Source organism: Choloepus didactylus, chromosome 13 (assembly GCF_015220235.1).
Source record: "Choloepus didactylus isolate mChoDid1 chromosome 13, mChoDid1.pri, whole genome shotgun sequence".
In the NCBI taxonomy this organism is placed as follows: Eukaryota; Metazoa; Chordata; class Mammalia; order Pilosa; family Megalonychidae; genus Choloepus; species Choloepus didactylus.
In genome coordinates, this window is record NC_051319.1 from 42126286 (window position 1) to 42146717 (window position 20432).

General features: G+C 37.0%; 1 protein-coding gene across 1 annotated transcript in view; it reads right to left on the reverse strand.

Annotated features, from left to right (window-relative positions):
* Positions 1 to 804: 804 nt before the first annotated feature.
* The window catches only part of LOC119507679, a 120218-nt gene continuing 100590 nt past the window's right edge, over positions 805 to 20432 (reverse strand). Inside the window, 5 exon segments of the mRNA XM_037800890.1 lie at positions 805 to 904; positions 4104 to 4239; positions 11965 to 12178; positions 14045 to 14087; positions 16332 to 16489. Of these exon segments, the coding sequence (XP_037656818.1) occupies positions 805 to 904; positions 4104 to 4239; positions 11965 to 12178; positions 14045 to 14087; positions 16332 to 16489 (651 nt within the window).

Sequence of the window (20432 nt, forward strand, 5' to 3'; positions counted from 1 at the left end):
ACAGGACTTCTAAATGCATCGCAGTATCCTGGATACACATAGGGATTATTCCATGGAGAAAGAAAGCAAATGCTTAGAATTCACTTTGAAATTTCTCTAAATTCTGTTTTCAGGATCAAGAGCAGAACATTCTTGATTTATTTGTGTTTTCCCCTTGCAGTGTGACAGAAATTCAGGTAAGGTAAAACCCATGTCTTTGAGTTTTCTCCTCTGAATTCAGTCTAATTCTTTCCATACTTTATTTTTATAATAATAATGGCTATTTTTTCTTTCATTTGGGACATCCTGGGAGGTACCTGGGCCAGTTGATTGTGAAACGTCTAGAGAAGACCTTGCTGGCTTAATTAATTACTCAACATTTAAGTCACTTCATTTCCATGATCTTAATTTTACCAAATATCTGCTTTCTGTATCATGGCCTGTAGGTATTATAGAAAGCCTATAGATGAAGCAGAGTGAAACAGTTAGCAAGGAATAGCAAAGAGAAAATAAAATCAACTATATTGTTTTCATGCTTTCAAAAGATGGGGATAGGGAGGCAGACTATATTTTGATGCTAATATAAACAGCCCGAGAGAAAAAAATATATGGGGTATTAATGATGTTTATATAAATTGTATAGCTAAATGCCACATTAGATGTGGGTACTTTGGTTCAAAAATGAAAGTGTAATCTTATCATAAAGTTTTAACATATTGGAGGAACATTCATTTGAAAAGATATAATGATAAACATTTTTGTTTCTTTCCACAATTAGATGGTGATGATTTCATGGATCTTTTCTATTAAGAATTAGGGTTTCATTCACATTCTAGTCTCCTCTAGAGGTTGGTTCATGAAGTCTCGAATGGCCTGAAACAAAGGCAGCCATTTTCTGATAGATGTTTTCAGAGCTGTAATCCAGCTGCTGAGAAAACAGCACAGAGCAGGTCACTAAAATATTGTTGGATTCTAGGGAGGTGAAATGTTACCAAATCTTTTTATTACTATTATTTATTTATTTATTTATTTATTTTGTAATTCTCTCTCTTGGTCATTTAGTTTGAAAATACAATAATATATAAACATACTTTCCAGATTTTGGAGAGAATAAAAAGGTAGAACACCAAATGTAGAATATTCAATGGTAGCAATGAAGCAAAACTACCCTAATATAAATAATAGGATCAGAAGAGGGTACATTGTTTGTAAATAGTGACTATATAGCTGTAGAGTATTTATTGTTATGAGTATTTTACTGTTTCAATTTACTTTTAGAGTTTAGTTCATCAAACATACAGTAATCAAATATTGCCTTTAGGGCAAAATATTTCTTTGTTAACTTCTGGAAACAGCAGCAAGCTTTCCAGGTAATTCTCTTTTCTCTATCCATTCCTGAAAATGTGTTTTATAAAATGTAACTAAAGAATATTTATTCTAAGTGTGGTTAATAGGTGGTATTAAGAAAAATGTTTCTGTGGTCAAATAAGCTTAAGTAGTAGGGGTTATGGAGAGTTAACCAGGATTCTTTCCAATGGGGTGTCTACAAAACTTTAATAGATTAATGTGCTTCATCATTCTCTGAGAAGGAAACAAAATTTGTACAATTTCCCAAGCTTGCTTTATTTTTGCGGGGTGGGGAGAAATCTTGTGGGGACAGAGTTTCATGAACCACATTTTGTGAAACTCTGCTCTTTCTGAAATTTTCCTCTAATGACTCAATATTGTTTCGTATTGATGAAATCCACTTATGCATGTGGCAGTGTGATCCAGCTATTCAACCTCCAGCCAGTGGATTTTAGAAGATGAGAATTAACTCTGTTTCACTGACATTTTCTCTGACACGCTTGCTGGGGTCTCACCTCCAAGGGAGCCATCTTAATCTGCCACCCAGATTGTATAGTGCAAGTGCAAAGAAGAAGATCTTGGCAAATACCTAGCAGTTCTCTATTCAATATCCTCCTTCATCCTCCAGTCCATCCTTAGGAATGAGTGGATCAGGCAAGGTTTACGTAATGTGAGAAGGCCTATATAGAAATCTTTTACCCTCCTGGCTAATTGTCACTTGCTGGAGCTCCCTGAAATTCTACTTTTGGGGATCTATTTATCTGGGTTAAAATAATTGCCCTTGGCAATTTTTAAAATTCAATTTTATTGAGATATATTCATATACCCGACAATCATCCAAAGTGTACAATTTTTCACAGTGTTATCATATAGTTGTGCATTCATCACCACAATCAATTTTTGACATTTTCATTACTCCAAAAAAAGAAAAAAAACACAAATAAAAATAAAAGTAAAAAAGAACACCCAAAAATTCCCACTCCCCCCATCTCTCTCTGTTACTCATTTACTGTTTGTCCCCATTTTTCTACTCATCTGTCCATACACTGGATAAGGGGAGAATGAGCCACAAGGTTTTTACAACTACACAGTCACACCATGAAAGCCATGTAGTTATACAAACCTCTTCAAGAATCAAGGCTACTTAGGGTTGCAGTTCAACAGTTTCAGGTATTTCCTTCTAGCTATTCCAATACAATAAAAACTAAAAAGGGTTATCTATATAATGCATAAGAATAACCTCCAGAATGACCTCTTGACTCCATCTGAAATCTCTCAGCCACTGAAACTTCATATTCTTTCATTTCCCTTCCTCCTTTTGGTTAAGAAGTCTTTCTCAATCCCACAAGACTGGGTCCAGGCCCATTCCCGGGAGTCACATCCCATGTTGCCAGGGAGATTTACACCCCTGGGAGTCATGTCCCATGTAGGGGGGAGGGTGGTGAGTTTACCTGCAGAATTGGCTTAGAGAGAGAAGCCACATCTGAGCAACAAAAGAGGTTCTCTTGGGGTGACTCTTAGGCACCATTATAAGTAGGCTTAGTCTCTCCTTTGCAGTAACAAGCTTCATAAGGACAAGCCCCAAGATCCAGGGCTTGGCCTTCTAAATTGGTAGTTCCCAATGCTTGTGAGAATATCAGTAATTCCCCAGGTAGGGAAGCTTAATATTTCCAAATTTTTCCCCAGTCCCTCAGGGGGGCTTTGCAAACACATTTTTATTCTCTGCCCAAATTACTCTGGGATGTTTCAGGGCTTCACATCAACCTGTGCAAACCAACCAGACCTCACTCCTTATTCAAAGTTCCATGTAATTATGGTGTTTGAATAAACTCGTCATACAAGTTAAATTATATACTGTGCTACAGAAAATATAGATTTTGCACCAAATAAACATCTCTGCCTTTGGTCTTACACAGAAGTTGAAGTTTTAAAACACCATCAATATCGTTCTTGACCCTTTAGTCTGATTTGCCTTAGTCCTAACCAGATCGGCTTCATTCGTATCTCTAACTGAACTCTTTTTCTGCCCTTGGCAATTTTACCATGTAATCTGTTTTAATAACTTACTTTAACTTTCTTTATTAGATCATTTTTTCCATATAGTTGGGGAAAAGGGTCTGGATGAGGTGAGGGCTGGTCACCAAACAGTTGAGTGTAGGGATGGGAAGTGGAGGGGCCTGGATATCTTGAGGGTTGGAGTTGGTTCAGGGAGATTTTAGAGATGGAGGAGCATGCTCCAGGTACCAGAGAACACTTCCTCAGCCTCACGGTTTTGTCTTTAACTTTATTGCTTTTCTCTTTCAGAATCATTATGAACCAAATGTCCAAATGTGTATGCTAAGCTAGATATGCTAATATATCCAATTAGATAGCTAAGCCCTATGTCCTTCAATGGCTTATGACAAAACCAAACAGCCAAAAAAATTCAGATGAATATATCAATGAATTATGTGAAAAGAGGTGAAATGGCAAACCTGTGCAATAGCAAATAGCAGTGTTTACAGATCACGTTGTCAGTGGATTTCAAATGCTGAAGCTTAAATCAGACTTGGGAAGAAATGTGGATTTCTTTTCCATTTGGAAAAAGAAAAGCTTCTAGAAGAGTCATCTAAGGATGCATTGAAAGAAGAGAAAAAAGACCCTGAAGAATATTGATTATGGAGATTGTGCAAAGAAAGGGAGATGCAGAGTTGGAATGGGAAAATAAGGATAAGTATAAGCTATGAAGGTCTTGTCAGGATTTATATAGAAGAAGGAATATGCAGACTTTGACTTACCTTTGGTTCTCTGTTTTATTTTCTGCACAGAAATAGAAAGTCTTAAACTCTTCTGATGGAGGTTTGAGTTCAGTTACTGAGTGCTTGAAGCTCAGGGTCTGTTCACTCACCCTACATCCTTGCAGATACAGGCCACCTACAGAAGGTGAAAGAAACAAGTGAGCAGAATAGGGAAAGAGTAAGATGGGAAAAGGAGCCTGAAATGGTGTCAAGAAAATTTTATGTTTGATGGAATGTCTAGTCCAGCTGTCTCATTTTATAGATGATGAAACTGAGACTCCAAAAGAGGATCTAAGTTAAGGTCACTCACTAATGATTAGTGGCAAAAATGGTAACAGAGTTTAAATTTCCTGGTTTTCATTTTGCAATCATCTTGCTACATGTATTTCGGATTGCTGTGTGCCCAAAATAGCTTCTTTACCTAGAGGACACATTTTGAAATCAGTATTCAGCATCAAAGAGAGACATCTGAAATATCACATTAGAGGAAATTAAATAATATTTGCTTCAGAAGAACTATTAAGGCATCCATCCTGAAGAATAATGACTTCCAGGAGTTTCTATAATCAACCCATATTCTCATTTTCTTTGGCAGATGCAAAGCACATTTAAAATATAAACCCATAGGGTGATATGATGGAGTAAACTTGAAGTGACAATGTGAAAAATGACTGGTTTTAAAAGTTAATTTCTTCCCTGTGGTCCTTTGAATCCACGTTAGTGGTTTTGTATTGCTTGGCCTGAATTTTGTGTGTATGTGTGGGTGGGTGGGGTGGGATAGGGGGAGTCTCAGTCTAGGAGAAGGCTCTGGGCTCTGGAAAATCAAAACTCTTGTCTGCTTTGTGTGGCGTCCATGCTCTGAGGTAAACTTACTCCCAGGCAGAGACTCTAGGTAATTTCAATAACAGTGATGATTAAATGATTAATGCTCATTCTTGTCCTCCTGCCCCAGCCCCCTCCTCATCCTAACCTCAGGAGCCACTTTAGTGTACCAACAAAGAAAATATGACTTAGAGTTCTACTACTTGACCTGATAACTATTCTGTGCCAATGTGTCAATAAGGGGCTGTGAAGGGACAATTTAGTTACTTTAAATATGTCTGGAAAACTTCTGTTTCTCTTATGTTGATACTTGGCACTAATGTAGATGGTTAGGGAAAACCCAAATTTTTCTTTTTTAAACAGAATTAGTGGATTTGGACTTCAGAAGCTAAAAAAAAAAAAAAAAAATTAGAGTGGGTTTAGATGCAATATTAAATACATATTTTTTTCATTTTAAAAGAGTCAATTTCATTAGCTAACTTCTAGGAAAGCACTGATTTTAGAATTTTTTTTTTCCCCAGTAATATAGTGGTTACCAAAATCAGGGGATGACTTTTCTCTTTGAGCTAGGACTCTCTCTCTCTCTGTCTCACTGTCTCTCCATATATATGTGTGTGTGTGTGTGTGTGTACACACATATGTACAGCTTTATTGAGATACAATTTACTTACCATAAATTCACACATTTAAAGTGTACAATTTAATGGTTTTTCATTCATTTATAGAGTTGTACAATGATCACCATAATCTAATTGCAGAACATTTCCATTACCTCAGAAATAAACCCCTTTATGCCCCAGTCTTCCATCCTCATCCCGACCCCAGGCAATCCTAATCAACTTTCTATCTCTATAGATTTGCTTTTCCTAAGGCATTTAAATTAATGGAATTATATAATAAGTGGTCTTTTGTGACTGGCTTATTTACAAATGAATTCACACCCACAGGACCGGGGTTAGGACTTGAACACGTCTTATGGTGGACATGATTCAATCCCCAATAAGGTGCCTGCTACAGGAGGAAAGTTTTCTTACCCTTTTTGTAGGGTAGAAATGATCGTAAATGAAGACAACCAGTTATAACCCCATTACTTCATTTGAAGTGACCTCATTGGGCTGGCTCCTCTCTACTATTAAACAGCAGCAGTAAATAGCTAGCTGGCACAATACTTGGACAGAGATTTCTCCCAAGAACTGTGCAAGCATTCTGTGTTCCATTTGTTGCAACAATGTAAAATACATCTTTCCGGGAAGTGCACATAGACCTTGATGTGATTTATTCAAGAACAATAGCTAACAGTCACAGTTTGTTACTTCCAGCTTTGGCTCAAAAGATAGATTTGGAAAAAAAAAATCAAGTCATTGGTGAATGACAAGGGGCTTCAGGCCTATAAAGAGGAACATGACTAAGGGGCTTTCCATATACTCACACAGCAACTTTTAATATTAGTCGGCAAAAGCAGTGCCAATGATACATTTTGTCAAAGTATTAACACTCTCCTTGACAGTAAGAAAAGCCTTAAAGGAACTGACTGAGGTTATTTCTCCAACCCGCACATCACAAATTAAAGGTATATTTATCTAGCTGAAAGTAAAATGTGGGATTATTGTCAAATGTGGTTTCTACAGGAATCGGGACTATGTTGCTTCTCATGTCCTGTCTTTCCCCTAAATTCACTGTTAATCTTTTCCTCGACTTCCCTTTGTTGTCCTCAGTATTTTCTCTGCATCTGCATGTCAGGCAACTATTGCAATAAATGTACTGCCAACAATACTACGATATCTTCAGAAATAGAAAATAGCATATAAAGCCTCCTTAAAGCAGTGAGAAAAAAAATCATTAAACAGGAAAGCAGCTAAGATGCTACAATCCTACAACCACAGGATCATATCTCTATGAAGTGATGACCACAGAAGCCCAGGTCCCAGTAATAAAGCAATTAGAGGTAGAAGTATTATAAATGTAATTGAACCTTCTTTAAATACCATGTTTCTAAGATTCTGAACATAAAACCAACTGCTCTGAAAGAGACTAAAGGTATTTGTACATCAATATTTTTCAAACTCTTTTGGCTATGATCCAAAGATGTAAAAAATACATCTTACATTTTAATCCAGTAACATAGACTCTACAGGTTTTCATATAACTGCAACGAAAGTTTCATGAAACATTGTGATATGAAATGATATTTTCTGTTCAATTAAATTCTATGCTATTGTTTTATAAATACTGGTCACAACCTCTACATTGATTGCATGACTCAGCAACAGTATCAACACCTGAAGTTTTTATAAATCTGACAAATTCTGCTGTAAATAGTTAACTGTGGCCTGCTTCAAAGTCATGACCCTCACAGGGCAGGAGAAGATGGAACCAGATCAGAGTGGGATGTGTGAGAGCTCAGCAGAGCTTGGATGATGCAAGTGAAGGAGAAATAGAGAACAGACTAGCACAAAGGTCATTTATTTAGTGTCACCTGGAGGAATTGAAAACAAAATCAGAACTCTGCGTAATTTATTTGACTATAATAATGTTCTTATTCAATGTATATAAAAATGATTAAGTTAAACTTGTATTTAAGTGCTTGTAGTTTTCATGGTTTCAGCCGTTCTTAATAAATCCCCCTGTTGTCCTTAGAACTCCTATGGTCCTTTTGATCAATAGGTAGTTGGACTGGGTGGCCCCTGGTGTGATGGTTAGTCTTATGTGTAACTTAGCTAGGTGACAGTGCCCAGTTATTTAGTCAAACACTAATCTAGGTGTTGCTGTAAGGTATTTTGTAGATATGGCTATCGTCTACCATCAGTTGACTTTAAGAAAAGATCACCCTAAAAAAACGTGGGGGAGGGGGCTACATTCAAGACATTAAGAGCAAAAACTGATGTTTCCCAGAGAAGAAGAAAATTCTGCCTCAAGATTGCAGCATAAAATACTGCTTGAGTTTCCAGACTGTTGCCCTGCTCTATAGATTTCGGACTTGTCAGCCACCCCCCCCCCCCAGAATTGCATGAGCCAATTCCTTAACATAAATCTCTTTGCGCACACACACACACACACACCCTAAAGGGTCTCTTTCTCAGGAGAACCCTGACTGATATACCTGATTGCTACTGCTGTCAGTGAGCTGATGCCAGAGTGCAGAGAAGAGACATATAGCATTACTGACCGAAGGCTACCTTAATAAGACTAATTTCTGCCAGGGTGTGCTACACCAAGCATTGCAGCTAAGACTTTGGGCACAGGATTCTGACAGCATTTGTTCACACTTTGTCTCCGCCACATAATAGCTGGGTGACCATCAGCAGGCTGGTTATCTTCTGTAAGCCTTCATTTCTCACTTTAATGGAGCAATAATATTGGGTGCTTTGCAAAGATTAAATTTAGATAATGAGCATAAAGTGTTTATCCTGATCTTTGGCACACAGGAAGCATTCAATGCTTTTCTGACTGCAAGACACCCAACGAGTACAATCCTGCCCTCTGAATAAATGTGATTCACTGGGACAGCAATTCTTAATAGAGTGTGGGAAAGGGCATATTTATTTTGAGAAATTCCCTCAGCAGATTTGGATATGCCCTCTGATCATATCTTGAGTTTTACTGTGCTAGATAACTGGCTGTGAGTCTCAGATCACGATCCAAGTTAAGATGTACAAGAAGGCTGAGAAGGACTCTTATAAAAAGGATGTAAACCTCAATTTAAAATTCAAATCCAGAGAAAGGTAAGGAACTTCAGAAAGAGCTCCTCCACTGCCACTTTAACCTTGAAGATGAGTTAGCAGCTGAAAAACCCTAAGAGATTTTCCATCTGGGCCCAGCAGCAGTCAGGATGGGAGTCTGGGGTAGGGAGAAGCAAAGCACAGACCCTAAAACAAAGTGCATGAGCAGGCACATGGGAGTGGAGTCATATGAAGGGAAGATTACAGGCCCCTATTTTGGGATGTAGCCTAGATCTTAATTTTCTGTTGGATTATCAGTAAAGAAAATATTCATTTATTCTATATTTGAGATAATTTGGGTTAGAGATTGGGGACCTGTGGAAATAGGAATTTGCAAGAAGAAAATTTTGGTAAGAAGGCATGTGTTTGGATTAAATATTTTTATTAAACACAAATAACTTATTTTCAAATAAAATTGCAGATAGAAATTAATGTACTTCTTACATCTGGAAAGAGTATGATACAGCAAGAAAGCCAGGTATACGGTGGCTTGAGTTCTGGGTTTGCCTTTGGATTAGCTTCACAATCTTCTAACTGTCCTTGATTATTAAAAGAGGAAATGACAAATTGCTCACACTTCATGGGAACATTACCAATTGAGGTAATCTGGGTGTCCATTCATTCATTCATTCACTCACTCTTTCATTCATTAAATATGCATAATATACAGTCCTCTTGGGCACATATGATCCCTTAGAAGATAATATGCCCATCAAGAGAGAAAATACAAGGTGGAGGGTATTAAGAGCCTGTGGCAGATTGAGTTATGAACCCCAAGAAAAAAACATGCTCTTAATCTTAATCCATGTTCCTGTGGGTGTGAACCCATTGCAAACAGCAACTTTTGAAGATTTTTTTTCAGTTAATCTGGATTATTAGAGGCCTTACAAAGAGAAGACAACAAGGAGAAGCAGAAAGTCAGCAGAAATCAGAAGAGAAGAGAGAAAGGAAAGGACATGGACATGTGACAGGAAGCAGGGTTTCAAGCCAAGGAACTCCAAGAATTACAGCAAGCCAGTACCAGAATGCTACGCACTCTGGGAGGAAGCAAAGTCTTCTAGCCTCTAAAACTAATGTGATGATAGATTCTCTTTGTTTAAGCCAACCCATTGTGTGGTCTTTTTCATAACAGCATTGGCAAACTAAGACAGTGTCCCAAGATAGACAAGTATGGAAGTTCAGGAAAGGGGGAAACTTTGTTTACCTGGAACCATCTGGTGTGGCTTTATAACAGTGATGAATATCATTTGAACAGACAGATGAGGGACAGGTAGAATCTGGACAACTGGTAGGGAATGTTTCAGGGGAAAGAACTAGCCCAAGCAAAGTCATGGGGTCAGAAATATATTTAGAGGTGTGCTAAGGAAATAGAGCGTGATCATGTTTAGGTAGAGATGCTTTAACACAGGAGTGGGAGATAAAGCCAGAAAGGGGGTTGTGGGGCAAAGTAAGAGGTCCTAACTTGTGAGATTGGACTCCACTCTAGGAGGCAACAAAGAACCATGGAAGGTTTTGGAAAGAGGTGTGAAATGAGCATTAACAACGCTGAGTATAAAACAGGGCTTTCAATTTTTTCCTACTTGTTTCTTTTTTCTTCTTGTTGGTATAACTTAGGCTGCCTGGGTTCAAATTTTGTCTTCACCATTTACTAGCCAGGGGAACTTGGGGAAATTATTTATCCTCTCTAAGCATCAGTTTCTAAACCTGTAGGTAGAATAATAACCTATCTTACAAGACTGGGTAGAACGCGAATGTAACAAATGTAAAAACACATAACACAGTGATGAAAGCTGTACTGAATAAATGATAACTGCTGCTTCTGCTATTATTAATTTCATGCCACTTAGTAGTAGCAGCTGTCTAACTAGGACTTTTAAGTAAGGCCTCTTCTGACCTTTCAGAATAAGGGAAGTCCCCTGGTGTCTGTCATTACTATTTTCCAAACTCTTGAAACAGTAGCAGTCTCTAGGCCCCAGCAGGTTGTTAACATTTCAGAGGTTGGAGAAATCTGAGCATTCAGTCCTAAGCAATTCCTTTCTATCTCTGGAACAAGTCCCTTGAAAATTAGCTTAACTGATTTGATAATTAAAAACGTTCAGAATTTTGTAGTGATATTTTATAATAAAGTCCTAGTCAATGACCACTTTGGAGGTTTCATTGTTTTGTTTACCTTAATTCCCATCCTGGCATCAGCTGCTTACAGCAGAGGATTTGGGGTTGAATAGGAACAGCCTGTTCTCTAAGAGCTTAGAGATGCCATCAACCTCTGAAATAGTTGAAAGATATTCCGAGTTGAGTTATGTTGTAACGCCCACAAAATGGGAACTGATTATCCAAGTTGATAATCTCAATTGATAATAAATGGACCACGGTGTGATGCTCACTTTGTAGCTCTTCCATCCCCTTCCAAGAAGGATGAAATGGTCATGAAATGCCCTTCACCCATTTGGTATATCTATTTAGTGTAATTAAACATAAACATTAATGCAAAAAAAAAAAAAAAAAAAAAAAAAAGGAAATGAAATTATTGAGATTCCAGGATGTTTGCTAGTGCTAATTCTTAAAGGATTATTCATTTGGGAATAAAATCCAACTGCAAATAAAACATCAATAATCACTTTTGTCAGAAATTACAAGAAAGTTAAATAATCTTTCTTGCAGAAATCAGGCACAATTATTACATTATTAAATTATCTTGCTCATAAACTCATTACGTATGTGTGAATATGTATGAGTGTACATATTCATATGTACCTATATATGTAATTTAATTTGGCTTATGTCACTCACAAACCTTCATTTGGGTAGAGCTCAAGTCACTTTAATAATGATGATCTCATTTAATCTTCACTGCTTTCCTGTGAGATAGATAGTGTTGTTCCTATTTTATAAATGAAGAAACTAAGACTCAAGAAATTAAATGACTTTCCCAAGGAAAACTGACGTTATTCTTTTTGTTATTCCCTTGTCCAATTTAGGAACACTAGGAGGAAAGGGTAGAGTCACTACCCAAGAAAACTATTGATACTGACCCTGAATATTATCACTGACCAAAGAACAAGGTTTATTTTTGGCTTTTCAAGGCAATTCAAGCATGAGGTTAAGGGTACAGGCTTTGGAGTTCATTTGGCTGTGTTCAGCTCTCCCCTTCATTACTTAAAATACATGATTTTGGCAAGCTATATGAACTCTCCAGCAAGTTTCCTTATCTGTAAAATGAGAATAATAATAATAATGGTACCTCGTCTCTGGAAGATATTTAGGTAAAGCACATAACACAGGGCTCAATAAGGATAAGATATTACTGCTACTACTACTACTATTTCAAGTGAAAGTCAAGTCCATCCCTGAGGCCTGGGTGGAGCAGATGCTAGCACAGAAGTACAAACAGCCATCCTTCAGGATGCGGTAATTATGGACCCACATGTCTGTGCTTTTATCCAGTTGGTGCAGAAGGCCCAGGCACTCTGGACTTTTGATGGCCAGGGATGGGAGGCTACTGTCGTGCAGAGTAACATCTTCCCAAACATGGTTCTGCAGGTGTGGCACAAAGGGGTTATGTGAGTGGACATGCTGCGCCAAGGGTCATCGACTCCCAGAACCAGAGGTCACAACGCCAAGTCGGTGGGACTTCAGAGAAGCCGCCGCGCTAAATGGTTCTATTGCTAAAATGATGGGGGTACTTCAGCAACTGGACGGAAAACACAGATTTATCCATTGTCCATTGGGAACTTCTCTTCACCCTTTCGTGTCCATAGACATCCTTTCTCTTTGGCATCTATTCTGTCCTGAGGAAATCAAAAGAATATCAGCCGAAGAAGAGGGGCTCATGAATGAGAAAGAAAATGGAAATGAGCACCTCAGCAAAGACGGCTCCTAGATGCCCCTGTCTAGAAGTGCTGGCCCTGACTCGCTATTTCACTCACCATTAAGACTGGCCTTTTTGCCCTGTTCCTGGCATGTCCACTATGACTAATAGCAGCCTCCGGTTCATGTTTTTCTTCATCTGGAATTCCCATTTGTGCAAAGGAACAAGTTAAATGCCCAAGGCCTTAGGCTCTCATGGTCAGTGATGTGGAAGGATGATGATAAATCAAGATCCTCCACCCTGGAGGGTAGCCCTGGGTCCACAGGGCTGAGAGATAGGCCCTTTCTGAGAACCTGAGGCTAGGGGGTGGGAGGGACTGTGCTTCATCTCTTTATCCAAGTGCCCTGCCGGGCGCTTGACAGTTTCTCTTCTTTGTTTGGTTTTATGTTTGTTCTTTAGTCTCAACAAGGCAGTGCAAAGATTTCAGAATGCAGAGCTTGCTGTATACTTTGCTGCGAAGTGGAAGCCTGCTGGGAGTCTGGGTTTTCATTTTTTCACTCTGCTGCAGACACCCTGAACACATTAGCAGAATAGATATCTCTTAAAAATATCGAGGCTCATTAGGATGAGGCCTTGGAGAGACGGATGAGTGTACTGAGCATTGTGTTCCAGGTAAAATGAAACACAAGTCCTGCTGTTTGTCATATGACGGTGCTAGTGATTGTTCTGAAAGGACAGTTACAGGGCATAGGGCAATACATTCAACCCCAAACAACCTAAATTTTCCCAAATGCACAAAGAACCAAAATATGTACAGAAGATGATTGATAGTAAATGACTTTTGCTTGTATGACATTTTGTGAAGAAATGAGCATATTTTAAGAAAATCTATAATCTCATTAGAAATCATATCCATAGCATAAAAATGAAAGCAATTGGATATTAAAGCAATTTTCCCCCTGATGGGTGTCAGCACAAGTTCAGAAAGAGGGATGTCCAATGCTTTAGGAGCTAAAGTGATGACCTACCTGTTGGTGTTATGAAGTTATCTATCAGTCTATAGGTCTATAGGTGAAATCTAAATTAAAAAGTATGTTGCTCCAAGGCTAGGAATCATGAATGGGCAGGAAAAGTGCGAGTTGGTCTAACGTGTCTCCAGAACAAGGATATGAACATAAAGCACCGTGGCCACTTATTTTCTAGTAACCTGCTTGGCCAATAGCATTATCCCAAGATCTTCTTGAGATACTGTATTTGGGGGGTGAAAAGAAAACAGCAACAGTGGCTTGACCTCATAGGGAACTACTGGACTGCTCTGTGTGAAACTGAAATTCCATCCCAGTTTGTGACTACCCACCGAGTCTCACTGAAGGGAATGCCATACAACTCCTGCAGATTAAAGGAACAGCAGGAAGACAAGTTCCAGCATAGACTCTGAACAGGAAACCCTGTTGTCTTAAAATCCTCTTTCCCAGCCTTTAGAGCAGATCTGAGAAGTCCCAGGGTGGAGTGCATGACATCAAACTTGCTCCTTTCTCCCTCTGAGAAGAGAAGCAAAATGAAAGCAGAGATAAATATCAAGGAAACTTTACCTGGTGGACAGGATGGACCGCTTTCTCCATTGCCTCAAGCCATCTGAAACACATTGAAATGAGAGGTGTTCTCTTTAAGGGGCTTGATAATTGTCATTCAGAGAGGCTTGTTGTTTTTGCTGAAACCTATCATTCAGACAGAGGAGGCTCGGATATATTTCACTGCTCTAAGTTCATGGCTGAAGGGCAATACATCCTGCAAATTAGGTGGCAAAATCCTGTGCCCAAAAGATATATTTAAAATAAATTATTTTATTCTTCTCTTTTACTGTAGTTTAATTAGTGCCTGAGAGCAAATTAACTCAATCTGTATTTTACTGACGTATGTGAATTTATTAATACCAGCAGGGCTGATAACAGTTGGTATATGAAGTGTAAGGCACTGGCTGTTAAAATAAGGAAAACCTAATAAACACCTACCATCCTGAGCCCCTTCCCCTTGGGAAGTGGTCCTTGGATGTAGTGGTCAACTTTAAAGCACCCTAATTGATGATTGAATCATCTTAATCTTGTTTCCTTAGCCTATCCACCCCACCTGCTGGGGAATGAATCCTGTCCCCCATTAAAGGTATATTCAGGTCCCAATCCCTGGTCCTGTGGTATGTGAATCCATTTGTAAACAGGACCTTTGAAGGTGTGATTAGTTAAGTTGTGCCCAAACTGAATGAGGGTGTGCCTTAATCCAATATGACTGAAGTCCTTATAAGCAAAGGAAATTGGACACAGAGAAGCCACAAGGAACAGCCGGAATCTGGATGTCAAAAGAACTTGGAAGAAAAAAGGGGAAGACAATGCCTTGTGCATTGCCATGTGATGGAAAAGCCAAGGAACCTGAAGTTTGCTGACCAACCAGAAGATACCAACTCCGAGGAGAAGTATGCATTTCTCTTCTGGAACTGTGAGGCCCTTAAATTCCTGTTGTCAAGCCAACCCATTGTAGGGTATTTATTTGTTCTAGCAGTGGGGAAACTAAAACACCACCCCATCTTGCCAATATTTTTCAATTTCCATTTAGACACCCTAACTTCTAATTGAAACATACTGCTTGTTATTCTCCCCAAAACTTGATTTATTCTCTCTGCCACCCTCTATTCCATTTCTTCTTTTGTATGCTAATCTAGTCCCATGCCACATCCTTCATCAATTCTTCCCTCTTTCCTACTTCCAGAAGCAATCTCTTCCTACCCTCAATTCCCATACCACTTTGTCTTCTCCTATGGCATTTCTCAATTTCTATTTTGCATTCAAAATATTGAAATAAATTTCCTATCGTATTGGTTCAGTGTTTTTGGAAGGCAAGGTTTGGCTCTTAATCACACTAATAGACCATAGATACCTTAAGGCCATGACTTGAACATATCAGATATCCAATAAATATTTTGTGAATGAATTGAAATTCTATCAAGTAGCCACCATATTTACTTGTTTGTCCTTTTAAGGCAACATGTATTCGAATAAATAATGTTCCACAAACGGGCAATATATCATTTACCTAAGAGGATTCAGAACTAGAATTCCCTTTAAGATTGAAGCTAGGTCCAAATTCACCCAAAGGGATATGCCAATGACACTAAACACTGCTCCCTTCTGTCCTGACTCACTCACCTCTACTTCATCTACTCCAAATCAGCTGTACTTACACTGCAGGTTTTAATTGACTCGCTGGATTGATTAATGATCTCCATTCTCTCAGGGAATAATACCAAGTGACAGAAGGCATAGGCTACTGTCTTAGAATGCCTGTACTCTTCTGCCTTCTACCTCTCCATTTGGGTTGCAAGCTCATCAAACGTCACTTGGAGTCACACCTCCCCGTCCCACCCTGCCAACACACACCAATAAAGAAGTGCTACATTATTATTATTGTTTTTGCTCATCTCACCATAGTGTACTAAATTGTAACTCTGCTCCATTATTTTACACCTAAGACAATCCAATCCATGAGCTTAAAATATATAAATCTGGCAACTTTTTGAGATGTTGGCTGTGAATCATGGCAATATTGATTTTTTTTTGTTTGTTTTTAGAAATGTGGAAATCCAAAGTAAGTGAGTGAGTGGAAGATGCTTCTGCTCTTTGGAAATTCTACTAGAAACAAGTTGGGGGAATAATGAAGAGCCAAACTTCTCATGACTAAGGGAAAAAATAACAATTTATTGACTCAGGCTATGAATTTGTTGGCCCCTTCCCTACTTCCAGGCTCAAGAATTTATAAGGCTGCTACTGATGAAGCATTCCCCTGCCCAAAGTAAAACTGGCAAAGAGAAAAAAAACACTAATGAATTACCTTTTCATTTCTTGGTTTGAGGTTGCACAGAGGCAAAATGCTCTATTTCCAGACTGAGGCACACAGTTAAACACACAGGGTTTTCCCAAGCTGCTGTTAATGCCAACTTCTGCACCTTCTAATTTTATTTCCTCTAGAGGTGGGCATTTCCCTTCATCCTGTAATTGACAAGGAACAGGCTTAGTATGGGCACTGCAACTAAACCGCTAAGGGAGAAAATGAAAGACATAAAGAACGATTAAAATTGCTTTTTGAGTCATTTGTTTTGTTGATCTGAAATAAAAATAAAAACTTTTTTTAGATTGTTCTCCATGATATATTCTATAGAACTCCAAAATTTACAGCTATCATGTTTTCCCACACCCTATTTGAATGGCCTCTACTATATATATTTTATTTATGCCAACTTGGGAAAGTGTTATTAATTATTAATGCCCATTTTTTCTCATCAGAAAAAATGGCAACAAAAGAAATAGATACTACAAAATATATGTGGTTGGTCGTGACATAAGATCTCTGGTTTGTACCTACAATTGGTAAATACAATTAACATGTTTTATGTGCTTATTCTGTGTCAGGCCCTCTTCTAAATGCTTTACATCTATTAATTCAGTTATAGTCACAAATACTTATGAGGCAGTTACTCTTATCATCCTCATTTTACAGATAAGGAAACCACAGCATGGAGAGAACAAAGAACAGTTTTCTTTAAATGACAGTAGATAAAAATGAATTGACATGTATGCAAAACTAAGATTATTTCACATGTAAATATTTTTATATGTACTTATTTTAAAATTATATCTCAAAACATCCTGTCCATTATTCATGTCTTCTCATAAAGCAGCTTTATTGAGATCTAATTTACATACAATAAGATCACTTATTACACAAGCAGAGTTCAATGATTTTCAGTAAATTCTATGGAGTTGTGAAACCATCATCACAATCTGGTTTTAGAACTTTTCCACTGTTCTCCAGATTTCCTCAAGACTGTCTGCAGTCAATTGCCACTCTTTTCCACTCTCCACTCCTTGACTCAGGCAATCACGATCTGTTTTCTGTTCCTATAAATTTGCTATTTTTGGATATTTCATGTAAGTGGAACCATAGAACATGTGGTCTTTTGTGACTGGCTTCTTTCACTTAGCCTAATGTTTTCAAGGTTTATCCATGTTGTAGTATGTATCAGAACTTCATTCCTTTTGAATAATGCTGCTGTGAACATTTGTATATAGGTCTTTGTGTAGATATGTTTAATTTTTTCATACATTTTCTTGGTCATATTGTAAATGTATATAATTTTATAAAAAACTGTCAAACTGTTTCCCAAAGTGGCTGTATGATTTTACATTCTCACCATCAATGTATGAGGGTTCCAGTTTCTGCATATCCTTACCAATACTCATTGTTGTTTGTCTTTTTGTAATAGCCATCTGGCGAGTATGTAATGTATGTCATTGTTGCTTTAATTTGAATTTTCCTGTGACTAATGATGTAGAGCACCATTTTACATACTTATTAACCCTTCACATTCTTCTTTGGTGAAATGTTTTTAAGTGTTTTATCTATTTTTTAATTGCATTACTTGTCATATTATTGATTTGTAAGGGTTCCTTATAAATTCTGAATACATGTCCTTTATCTTTTCTTGTTTTAATGGTAACTTTTGAGGGACAAATGCTTTAAATTTTGATGAGGTTCAGTTTATCTTTTTTTTTTTTTTTTTTTTTTTTTAACAGATCATGCTTTTGGTGTCTTATCTAAGAGAACTTTACCTAACACATTTTTGTTGAAGGTAACTACCCCAAAGCGTAAGGATTATTTCTGGACTGTTAATTCTGTTCCATTGATCTATATAGCTTTATTTATGCCAATATCACACTGTCTTGATTATTGTAGCTTTATTGTAAGTTTCAAAATTGGGTAGTGTAAGTCCTCCACCTTTGTTCTTTACATTTCCATATACATGTTATGATTAACTAGTCAACTGTTACAAAAAAGCCTACATGCAACGAGTAGCCATCTCAACACTGAGTCTTCCAAATCATTAATAAATAATATCTCAGCCTTTATTTAGATCTTGAATTTCTCTCACAAATGTTTATTGCTTTCAATATATCAGTTATGCCCTTATTTTAAAAAATTAATTCTTAAACAAGTTAACTCCTTGCTGCTATTGTGAATGGAACTGATTTCTTAATTTCATGTTTGGTTTGTCCATTACTAGTATATAGACATATAATTGATTTTTGTCTTTCATTTTGTTTCCTGAGATTTTGCTAAAGTTTTTTTATTGGTTCTAGTAAATATTTTTTGTGGTTTGCTTAGGATTTTCCTTGGAAAGGATAATGCTATCTGCAAATATAAACAGTTTTACTTTTCCTTTTTCAATCTGGGTATCTTTAATTTATATATATTTACTATATAATAAATTAATATGCATACTTATATATAATATATATACATACCTAAAATTATATACACTCACCTTTATTCTCTCAATTGCATTGTCTAGAATCTCCAGTATAATGTTTAATAAAAATGTTAAATGAGGACATCTTTCCTTGTTCCTTATTTTAGGGGGAAAGCATTCAGCCTTTCGCCAGTAAGTATGATTATTTTTGGAATGTTTTTTGGAGATACCCTTTTTCACACTGAGGAAGTTCCCTTCTGTCTGTATGTCTGTTAAGAATAAAGAGTTTTTATCTTGAATGGGCATTTGGTTTTGTCAAATGCTTTTCCTATATTTATTGAAACAATCATGTAGCTTTTGTCTTTTATTCTATTAATATGGTGTGTTACAAGAAATGATATTAAGATTATAAGCAAACCTTTCATTCTAGAGATAAATCCACTAGGTCATGGTATTTACTCCTTTTTATAAGTTACTGAATTTAGAAGCTAAAGATTTTTGGGTCTGTATTCATGAGGGATATGGTCAGTATTTTATTTTCCTTGTATCAGCATAATACTGGCCTCAGAATGAGTTGGGAATTGTTCTCTCCTTTATTTTCTGAAAATATTTGTGAAGTGATGTTATTTCAACATTAAATATTTGCTACAAATCATCATTGGAGCCATCCAGTCCTGGGCTTTTCTTTATGGAGGATTTTAAATTACCAGTTAAATATCTTTTCATTTATTGTTATAGGTCTATTCCAATTTACTATTTCTTCTTGAATATGTTTTGATATTTTGTGTCTAAGAATTTTTCCATTTCATCTAAGTAGTCTAATTTGTTAGACATAAAGTTAGTCATAATAACCCTTTAGAATACCTTTGATTTCTCTCATGTCTTTTTTGTTCCTCTGCCCCCACACCCCCCTTACTGACTTTCTTCGGTTAAATATTTTTAACAAGCTGTTTTAATTCTTCCACCGATTTTTTTTTGCCATTAAAAAAATTTTTTAGTGGTTGCTCTATGGATTAAAATACACTTTTTAATTCATCACAATTGAAGTCAGAATAATACTAACTTAATTCTGATCTAATGTAGAAACTTTGCTGCAATATATCTCCTTTACTACCCCTCTTCCTTTTTGCTATTATCATCATATATATCAAATCTAAATACACTCCAAACACCACAGAATAGTGCTATAATATTGCTCTATACAGTTTAAGTATTTTAAAGTAGTATGAGAAGAAATAAAAAATATTCTTACAAAGTCTTTTATATTCACCCACATATTTACCACTTACTCCTAAGAACTGCATTTACTGTTTGGCGCCCACTTCCTTTTAGCATGAAAGACTTCTTTTGTATTTCCTGTAAAACAAGTCTACTAGGGAAAACATTCCTTTAGTCTTTGTTTATCTGGATATATATTTTTATTTTGCCTTCATTTTTTTTTTTATTAAATTCAGTTTTATACATTCACACACCATACAATCATCCATGGTATACAATCCACTGTCCATAGTATGATAACATAGTTATGCGTTCATCACCACAATCTATCTCTGAACATTTTCCTTACATCAGAAAGAACCAGAACAACAAAAAAAAATAAAAGTGAAAAAAGAACACCCAAGTCATCCCCCCATCCCATCCCATTTGTCCTTTAGCTTTTATCCCCATTTTTCTACTCATCCATA